The sequence below is a fragment of the Lottia gigantea genome, assembly GCF_000327385.1.
Source record: "Lottia gigantea unplaced genomic scaffold LOTGIsca_388, whole genome shotgun sequence".
NCBI lineage: Eukaryota > Metazoa > Mollusca > Gastropoda > Lottiidae > Lottia > Lottia gigantea.
The window spans coordinates 34,550-45,591 of NW_008709325.1; the positions used below are offsets into that span (position 1 = coordinate 34,550).

General features: G+C 34.3%; 1 protein-coding gene across 1 annotated transcript; it reads right to left on the reverse strand.

The window, feature by feature from the left end:
- Positions 1-4,453: 4,453 nt before the first annotated feature.
- On the reverse strand, positions 4,454-8,492 carry LOTGIDRAFT_175767 (hypothetical protein; the record flags this gene model as incomplete). Its single annotated transcript, XM_009059347.1, has 5 exons — positions 4,454-4,600; positions 6,445-6,511; positions 7,362-7,435; positions 7,776-7,844; positions 8,469-8,492. 5 exons carry the CDS (start codon positions 8,490-8,492, stop codon positions 4,454-4,456), a joined length of 381 nt encoding a protein of 126 aa, XP_009057595.1.
- Positions 8,493-11,042: the final 2,550 nt, after the last annotated feature.

Sequence of the window (11,042 nt, forward strand, 5' to 3'; positions counted from 1 at the left end):
AAAATGAAACCATAAGAACTTTCAATTTCAAATGTATGCTACCTAGAAAGCAAGGCAGATTGACTCCCTCTATTCATTCATATATCCATGAGGGAAATTTAACTAGACTGAAACATCTGCTTCTATTCCAGTCTCTGATAGATATTTTGAAAGTTGTAGGCTGGTGTGGGCCAAGAAACAGAAAAACTAGACCCCATTTTATGCAGATTTTTCCAACATCTACGAAATTGCTGGGTTTTTAAACCTATTTATTCAAATCGGATCCACTAAACCCAAATAGATATTTGGAAATATAAGCTTATTATATATTTTTGTTGTTCAGTGCTACCATCATGAACCCAACCCCGTCCCCAGGAATTAATTGGAGCTGGGGCTCACATTTTGTATTAATAAAAGGCTCAGAGAACTCATTTCTGACAATTTTGAGCTGCCAATTATACAAGAACACTGTCTGCTTAAGAGAAGAAGGTTTTGCTGGGGCTTAATTCTCACTTACTGGAGCCAAACCCCACTCTAACGACGGGCTGCATGAACCCCCTATTCCATTACGTCACGTCACGTCTGCAGTTCACTTGGTTTTTTTTTTACCGTACTGATCCCTTGTTGGCTTCTTAAAACTGTGTGCAGAGCCAAAAGTTCAAAATCACCAGATAGGCCTAGGGCCTACTAACAAAACTAAAGTTACAATGATGCAAACACTAATTTACATTATTTTACAGTCATGAGTCATCGTACTATTGAAGGGTTTTTGGGTCTAAATAAGATGATATGCTAGTATTTGTCTCATCCATTGTTGAAATGTTCAGAATGTCAAAATACTTATTATGATACCGTCAACTTTGTCATATTGCTTAAGTAAATTTAAATAGAACAGATGTGTTTTGTCATTTCCTCACTAATTAGCCTACAGCCTGAACCCCCTATTTACGTCACGTCACGTCTGCAGTTCACTTGGTTTTTTTTTTACCGTACTGATCCCTTGTTGGCTTCTTAAAACTGTGTGCAGAGCCAAAAGTTCAAAATCACCAGATAGGCCTAGGGCCTACTAACAAAACTAAAGTTACAATGATGCAAACACTAATTTACATTATTTTACAGTCATGAGTCATCGTACTATTGAAGGGTTTTTGGGTCTAAATAAGATGATATGCTAGTATTTGTCTCATCCATTGTTGAAATGTTCAGAATGTCAAAATACTTATTATGATACCGTCAACTTTGTCATATTGCTTAAGTAAATTTAAATAGAACAGATGTGTTTTGTCATTTCCTCACTAATTAGCCTACACGTTTACATATCATTTTTGTATTATCATTTTAAACATATCATTTTCTACATATAATTTTGGTATTATCATTTTAAACATATCATTTTCGACATATAATTTTGGTATTATCATTTTGAACATATCATTTTAGACATATCATTTTGGACTATCATTTTCGACATATCATTTTCAACATTTCTCTTAGCAATATGCAAATGAGGTCAAAAGGAGTGGCTTCCAGAAAAAATGTTTTCACACAATGCAAAGTTTCCGTGGTAAATACCCTTAAGAATTTGCCACGCAGTGTAGTACTGTTGTAGACGTGTCGTCTCTTGTCACTCTTGAACATTATATGCAGAACATTATAGTATACTCACCTCTAGAGCAGAGCTTTACTGTTGTTTGTTTTTTGTTGTTGCTGAAAATGTATGACGATGAGCGGTTATTCCGAGTTATCTTTCCTTGGGAGGTATTAGCGTGTGTGGAAACTTTTTTTCTGGAAGCCACGCCTTTTGACCTCATTTGCATATTGCTAAGAGAAATGTTGAAAATGATATGTCGAAAATGATATGTCGAAAATGATAATACCAAAATGATATGTCGAAAATGATATGTTTAAAATGATAATACCAAAATGATCTGTAAACGAGTAGTTAGTGAGGAAATGACAAAACACCTTTGTTTTATCACAATTTACTAAAGCAATATGACAAAGTTGACGGTATCATAATTAATAAGTATTAGACAATTTAACAGAGCATCTTATTTTGACCCAAAAACCCTTCCATAATCGTACAAGTAATTTAATATGTAAGAAAAAACGTATCTTCGGTGTTGTTGAAAATACCAATAAAACGGGACCTATCTTTAAAAAAAAATTATATCTGGAGACAGGAATAGAGGTAGATGTTTCGGACTACGAAATAACCTTCACGTTAAAATAATAATACAAAAAAAAAACAAATTCTAAACACGATAACAAGTACTGTCAACACTTATTCCTATTTTGATCATGATTATGGATTGCAAGTAAGCATTATGACATCGATGATATGGAAAAAAGATAATTCAAAGCGACAATTTACCTGTGTATAGAGCAAAAAACCATTAAATTCCACGAAAAGGTTTATTGTTTTTGTACAGAAAAGATTGAATGAGCCTCCTAAGCAGAAGAGTAAATTTGTTATCTCCCTTTACTAACACAGTCAAACCAGATCACAGTTAATTTATCTTTTAACGTCAACACGGTTTTATTAAGCCGATGCCGTTAGTCACGGTTTATCTTTGAAATCGTTGGGTGTAAAAACTCCGAATTGACCTTAAAGAAAGGATGTAAAAAATCGAGACCAAAATTTCGTTGTGCATACAGAATGACAATGCTTTCACATGGGAGGACAGCCTATGTTGGACAGAATTCTATGTTAAAATTATGTTAGTGTATTAAACTTTCTACTGTGCTATTAGGCTATGGAGAAAACTTACTCTTCAACTGGACTAATTTTAAAAGAGGTCATCAGTATCACTCGCCGCATAAAATAACATAGCTTAGGCCTACTTCTAATCATACTAGCCTAACTGTCAACTTTTCTGATCGTTTGAATTCAATTTGCAAAGTTTTTTTTAAAAGAATGCATGATTTATTTCAGTATACCAATATTTCCAAATTTCATCTTATCAGTTAATACTTTAAGTCATGAGTGAGTTTAGCAGCTTAACCAACTAGCAGCTGCAATTGCTGCGCCCATCTCCCAGAGTACAGGGAATCAACCCCCTTCCTTTCTCTTTATTGTAACTTATTTATACAACCAAAAGTGATATTAGCAAATCATATCCATTCATAAAATGAACTTGAGTTTTTACGTTTTACTTTTTCTGCACATGATTGGGCTAATGAAGACGGAAAAAGTCAAGCAGTGTGGAACGAGGAAAATTGTGAGAAGATATTATATACTATATTCTTAATCATATGAAACCCAGTATCCAATTCTCACTGTTGAGGGTTCTTCATCCTATCAGTCTGTAGCACCGAGGGCCCCTGTTTATTATCCCCTTCGAAAGACTGTTCGAAAATTTTGAAGGTATTATTTCGACTTATGCCTCGATGAAACCTTGGATTTCAGGTTAGCAAGCAAAAGTCTAATTCATTGATGAGTCACCTCAAGTAACAGGTAACTACATAATAATTGATAGTGTAAGAAATCAAGAATTGAAATATAGTTTTTAATTGCTTTGATTTCAAAGGCAGCATTTAAAAGACAAGCATAATGTATCCGAATTCAAACAGCTTTTGTGTTTGGTTAAATCATTGAAATAATAATTCGCCCAAGCAAAATAATTCAACAAAATATCCCAAAGTATGACCAAATCGCGAGCATTAATCTATAGCAGTGGACTCGTCAAACGAAAAGTACCATGAGATGATTAAAAAAAGAGTAAGCATGGCCTGCTTCACGACCATCAAATCAAATATGTCGAAGTTTTGTGAAAAAACAGATGCAAACGGTAGTTGGCAAGCAATGTTAATGGTGTGATAGATGCATGTGAAAATACACAAATACAAGTTTTTCTTTACAAGAGTATCAACCCAGGTACTTGAAGATCTTCTTATCAACTTGCTGGTGCTTGGTCAATGAATGTATATTCATATCTAGAGACAGGTTGACTCGAATCAATTTATAAAAATCATCAGTATGTTAATGTCATTTCATACAACCAATAGCCATCATTTGTTTGAGGGATAACCATTAAAGTCAAGATTTCAAAACTCCTATTTTGAAACTTGAGATTTTACTAAAAGTGTATAGAGGAATTGCATTCTACACATCTGTATGAAATGTATGCCAATAATATTATATGACAATTATTTGTTTGAGGGAAAGCCAATGACGTCAAGATCCTGACGGAGCTTCAGTTTTTTCTCGGAATAAGCTTAAGATCGCAACAACTCTTTTTAAATTCAAATTAGAATCCATTTAGTATTATTTGTTTAATAGAAAGCAAAAGACGTCAAGATTCCAAAACGCAAACTAAGTAAGCAGCAGTCTGTCTAAAAAATTTCAAGATCAACTTACCAAAAATGGGCGGAGGGATCGCCCCACTTCTTCATCTGTTCCTCTTCATCTGTTCTTCATCTGTTCCTCTTCATCTGTTCCTCTTCATTCTTCATTTTCTTCATCTGTTCCTCTTCATCTGTTGGCGCGCGCCGCTTCATCTGTTCTTCGTCTGTGAATAGGAGGATCTGTAGAATCATACAGGCCATGACCCCAGAACACTCCTATTGTGGCAGTGCTATCGCGGGTAGGTAAATTTCCAAACGATTTACCCTTTCTAACCTAAAAATAGACACAAAAATATATATATATTTTTTTCAATATAGTATCGAACCTTCACGTTACAAACCTGTTACCAAAACAAACAACGAGTAGTTACCATTTTTTTATTGTCCGAACACCGAAACTGGCTTGTACTTATTCATCTAAATGCATTATGTTTCATAAAATACAACAAGTTGTTGTGAGCCTAAAAATCAGTAGCCGTTCAAGGACATGTGGTTGCCTTGCAATATACGCCCACTTTCGGCATAAATTTCCAGAGTAGGTCACCAATCTATGTCAAATTGTACCAAAATCTAACTTGTCAAAAATATTGTTGATTGAAACACAAAATTAAATTTCATAAAATTCTGAACCAAACTATCAACTTGACCAAGATCTCATTGAAATAGATGATCACATCAAATTTCATTAAAATCAGATTAAAACTGTAGTCTCTTTTGTGTTGATAAAAAAATTTTGACGCGTTTTTAGTAAGTCAAGGCCAATAACTCAAAAACCGTTCATCGAAAAATCAGAAATTTCGAACTTGAACAAGATCTCATTGTAATAGATGATCACACCAAATTTCATTAAAATTGGATAAGAACTGTAATCATTATCATGTTCGCAGGTCAATTGTGGACGGACCGACAGAGGCGACGACAATATATAACCACATTATAATGTGGGCGTATAAAAAGTCAGTAACTATTAAAGCTCTAAAAACCAGCAATTGTTATGAGCGACAAATGTTCAACAATTGATTGGTAGACAGACATGGTTGACATGGTTACAATTTCATATTCCCTTTGACACTAACAGAATCATTGAGAAAATATATTTTTTACACCAGGCCTCAAATATCTATGCTATAGGCTATATCATACATATAGATCAAGGCCTGTCATAATTTTCTTGGTCAAGGCCTAGTTCAGTAATCAACACAGTTAGGTGAATTGATCTACATAGCAATCTGTAGGCCTATGAATGGTCTCTTACTTTCTGTCAATCACCCTACGACAGTCCATAATCAAACCTAAGTAGTATCAGCAAGGTTTTATAATGTAAAAAATGCAATGAAGGATTGAAGGCCTAACCTAGACATAAGACAAGAGGCTGAGTTTAGTAAATAAGGGGTCTACAGTTTATTTAATGTAATATTTCATAGAAATGCATGTTAACAAGTTGGTTTTATAATTTACTGGCTGAAGAAGAGATGATTGCTAAGATCTTTGAATTTCAAGACTATTGTCATTCAAAAAACAATTTTTATAGATATATATATATACCGGTTTGAGATTTTGGATGAAAATTGTTCAACATTATACACAAAAGTCGTAGTTCAGAGTTGCCTAAAAAGTGCATTGCAATCATTCTTATCCTTGGCCAAACCTCATGAAATTGTTTTTTTTTTTGGATTATCCGTACCCATTTAGGATTGGATTGACTGGAATAATGAAGAAATATGACATACACAATTTCGCAGTGCTAAATTAGAAACCACAGGCAGCATTAATCTCAAAAGATTGACATAGTGTCAGCAGAAAGAGTTCGGGTTCTCTACATTATGTGCATCAAGTTAGCATCTCCTATTATCGAAATATGTTAGTCAAAAAAGGAATTGAAGGAGTATTACGTTTTTTCTTCTCAGAATCTGATTGGGCTAATGAGTACAGACAACGTCATGCAGTGTGCAATGAAGTTAATTTTGCCTGACATTAGTTTTATCCTACTTTGTTCGAAGTTCAATCGTCGAGATGCACAGTCCCTCACAGCCACCAAGACATTCATATTTTAACTACTGGACATTATGCATGACAGGCGTTTACAGAATTATTAAAATATAATAATTTGAAACTTACTTTCAGAGCTTCCATGCCACACCATGAGCACTTTATTCCTATATATTGAAGCTCTATCTGTATACACCTAAAATCAAAATAAATACTGTATTTGCATGTATGATATACAGTTTTCACCCTATAAAAATTTGGACGACTTGGGTGTGAGCGTTATGCCCATTAAATTTGAGGGGATTTTTCACAAGAGGTTTTCCAATAAATATTGACAGTCCGTAATTAGACATTTTGTTTCATTTATTTCTGTGGGCAACTTTACTCATTCAAAGACCTCTTAACATATTGACCGTATTATTGCATGGATAGTGCACATTTTTTTATCAGTTGATTAGTTGATTTCTACCTAGTTTTGACAGAGCCGAGTCAGAAAAATTAGGATGTTTTCACATAGCCATTTTCAAGATAAGTTTTCATCTGAAACCAATCAAGAACTGATCCCCATTCTTGGCATTTCATTGTCTATGTTTCAAATAGCGTAACAAATAATTCTAAGCCCCTGCGATAGAGGGAAAATTTCTCCCGTAACAAACTTTCCTGATTACGCCAACTGACCAGGCTCATCTTGATTAAATAAAGGTGAATGAGCTTCTCATATCTAACCCTTGATCCTTCAAGTTAGCATTCCCATCAATGATTTAATTTAAATCAATCAGATTCATCAGATTGGCTCAAAGGGTTATATATAAAGTGATCTCGCACACCTTTTCTCTAGGTAGAAGTCAACAAGTTTCTGATTATTATGAAATGAAAATGGCCCATAACTAACCTCCATTTGTTCCAAGAGAGGATGGTGGACATGATATGGCAGCTTTGCTGAGTACAACCTAGGTGGCCCTAACAAGGTAGCCCACAGGCTACCACAACTAAACTACACGCGAGCCCAACCCGAAAACGCGAAAATTTTGCTCCATGTGAACTACCTCCAAAAACCTAGGTTGCACACCATATCTGACGTTGTTGTCCATAGCTGAAGACAAGCTATTATACTTGGACCCTGAAAATGACAGTAAAAGATAATAATGATGAATAATGACAGTTAACTCTTTTTATAGACACAGCTTTATGGAACAAAAATCACTTGTTAACCATAAAGCTGTGTCTGTATATCGTACTCACAATTGCTTTATGTCATTTAAAGACTTTAATTAACTCTTTATAAATGGTATTATTCAATATGGATCAGTGTTTATCCCATTACATTAAAGTGACATGGTCCATATTTCTTTTAATAGCATTATTCACTTCTTTGGTAAATCAAAATGGTAGTTTTCCAGGTAGGAAAATACACGCATATATATTCGTAACCTAATAATGTGCAAACATAACATACCAACCTTAATAGGGATGGTATCCCAACCATGGTGTATCAACCCAATAGTAAAAACCGCTATTGAGCCCCTGACCTGAAAAGATAAGACAAAACCATTAAAATTTAATTTTTATCGATGTGTTCATGAGAAAGACAACGGCGTAGATGTGTAAAATAATAATATTATATTAAATAGTTAATTATCGTTTTTGAAAATATCTAAGCAAGGTAATGTCATTGTGATTACATTTTAACTTAAAAGTGGCACCCCTTTATGGAAGAACAATCACTGGGTAAAATTTAAAGGAACTGTCTACATGTTTCCCCCGATAGTTATTAGGAACATAAAAAAAAAACTTTTAATATATACATATTTAGTGAATTATTTTGAAGAAAAACAACAGTTAAAGTGGCTTAGTATTGCATTACATTATTGTCTAAAAGATACATTAAGGTACATCATTTTTAAAGTGATACTACGTCTTAGAATGAAAATTAAATTTAAGAATTTTAAACTTGGCCATTAAGAGCATATATTCATCTGTAGATATACCTGGTGTCATAAATAACATAACAGGATCCTTATATAATCCGATAAATCCCCAAAAATTAGTAATTATCCATAAATATGCAATTGACTATTGAAAATCGCATTTAATTAATTACTTAGTTTTATGAATTTTCCAATTTTCCAGATTTTACAGGGATTCTGTTTTACCTTTATGACACCAGGTAAGTTCATTGATGAATTATATACTCATTTTGACCATTCTTGAGAACTTAAATTTTATGTTCATTCTAAGAATAAGCCATGGGGGTTGGGACCTCACTGTCTCCTTTGTATAAGAAGTATAAAAGTAATTTGAGAAAGAGAGTCCCCTTTCCCCTTTTCCCAGATGCCATAGAATTCTGTCTTTTCCATTCAAATTCCTTATTTTGATTTCCAAGCCCAGCTTTGCCTAATATTCCCGTTTTTCAAAAAAAAAAAAAAAACAACATTACAATGGATTTTTAGGAAGTCATACTTGTAACATAAATATTTTCTTTCTTATGACAGTTGTAAACGTCAACTTTGTGGAAAATGGGAGGGTGGGACATTTACTGAAATAGAATCGAATTAAATATTCAAAAATTTAGATGATTTGAAAAAGTCGACTTACCGGTTGCTATAAACAAAGCAGACTGACTGAGTGAGTAATCATTGCGCTCATTGTTACGAATACAATCTTTTGTCTTGATTACAATTCACTAAACCTTATTAACCCTACAATAACCCGAAACGTGCTGTTCCTTACTTGTCTCTGATAAGGGCAATAGTATAGACACACTTTCAAAAAAGAATTAAAAACAAATTAATAAATTATTATCATTATCATGCATATAGGCATGACAAGAAATGACAAATACCTAATTTTGCCAAATAATCCACTTTAGCTCATTTCCTACTAATTAGAAAAGGATAGAAAATAAAAAAAAATTCAAACCAGCTATGGAAGACTGCACAATGATAAACAAGTGCTTAAATGCAAATAAATTTGTTTCCTAAATAGTTACAAAGCTGCAAAGTTGAATATCCACATGGACAGTATTGACATGTCAGAAAAAAGACCTCAAAAATCTGCCATAGAACAGAAAATTATCTTTCCTACTAATTAGACCCCAAAGACTTAAAAAAACTCAAGAAACAAAAGTAAAATCAGTCAGTTTTCAAACTAGCTATTTGCAGTCTGCATATTGGTGCACAAGAAATGCTCAAACACAAATAACTTTTTTGCGTGAAAAGTTACCAATCTACAAAGCTGAAACTTGCAGGCAATATCCACATGGACTATCTGGGCATGTCAGAAAAAAACTCAAAATCTGCCATAGAACAAAAAATAATTTTTTGACATTCATGCATATTGGCCATTGTGGCAAATATGGGCAAAAGTCAACTTTTTCAAATACACCAATTTGGCTCCAGTTTTGCTCTTTTCTGACTTATTTGAACGCAAGAATGGCGCACAAGAAGTGCTCAAATCTAAATAAATTTTTTGCTTGAAAAGTTACAAAGCTAGAAATCCGAAACTTGCAGGAAATATCCACATCCGGACAAGTCGGAAAAAACAGAGCTCAAATATCTGCCACAGAAAAGAAAATAATTTTCCGGTTTTTCTTGGACAAAACTAAAAATTCATCATCCTATCTCAACTGGTTTGACCGTGGTGAAGCTGCAAAATTTGGATTTTCAAAAATGTCAAAATTGGCCAATTTCAACAGGTAGCTACCTGTGGTACCAAAATCCATTTTTGGGTCGAATTTTTTTGGTCTCGGAAATCGATGTAACCCGGTTTTTTGGACTCGGTGCTTCTCTAGCTCTCCCCCAATGTGCATAAAAGTGAATTCTGAGCACTTTTTTTTTTTGCGGAAAAGTGCCAAAAAATCCGGTTTTTCATGAACAAAACTAAAACGCTCAGTGCTTCCAAAGTAAGGCAGATATGGAATCGCGGTTTGTGGCATTGCAAAGCTAAGATTTCAAACTAGTACCTGTGAAAATTTCATCATCCTATCTCAACTGGTTTGACCGTGGTGAAGCTGCAAAATTTGGATTTTCAAAAATGTCAAAATTGGCCAATTTCAACAGGTAGCTACCTGTGGTACCAAAATCCATTTTTGGGTCGAATTTTTTTGGTCTCGGAAATCGATGTAACCCGGTTTTTTGGACTCGGTGCTTCTCTAGCTCTCCCCCAATGTGCATAAAAGTGAATTCTGAGCACTTTTTTTTTTTGCGGAAAAGTGCCACAAAATCCGGTTTTTCATGAATACAACTAAAACGCTCAGTGCTTCCAAAGTAAGGCAGATATGGAATCGCGGTTTGTGGCATTGCAAAGCTAAGATTTCAAACTAGTACCTGTGAAAATTTCATCATCCTATCTCAACTGGTTTGACCGTGGTGAAGCTGCAAAATTTGGATTTTCAAAGATGTCAAAATTGGCCAATTTCAACAGGTAGCTACATGTGGTACCAAAATCCATTTTTGGGTCGAATTTTTTTGGTCTCGGAAATCGATGTAACCCGGTCTTTTTTGGACTCGGTGCTTCTCTAGCTCTCCCCCAATGTGCATAAAAGTGAATTCTGAGCACTTTTTTTTTTTGCGGAAAAGTGCCAAAAAATCCGGTTTTTCATGAACAAAACTAAAACGCTCAGTGCTTCCAAAGTAAGGCAGATATGGAATCGCACTTTGTGGCATTGCAAAGCTAAGATTTCAAACTAGTACCTGTGAAAATTTCATCATCCTATCTCAACTGGTTTG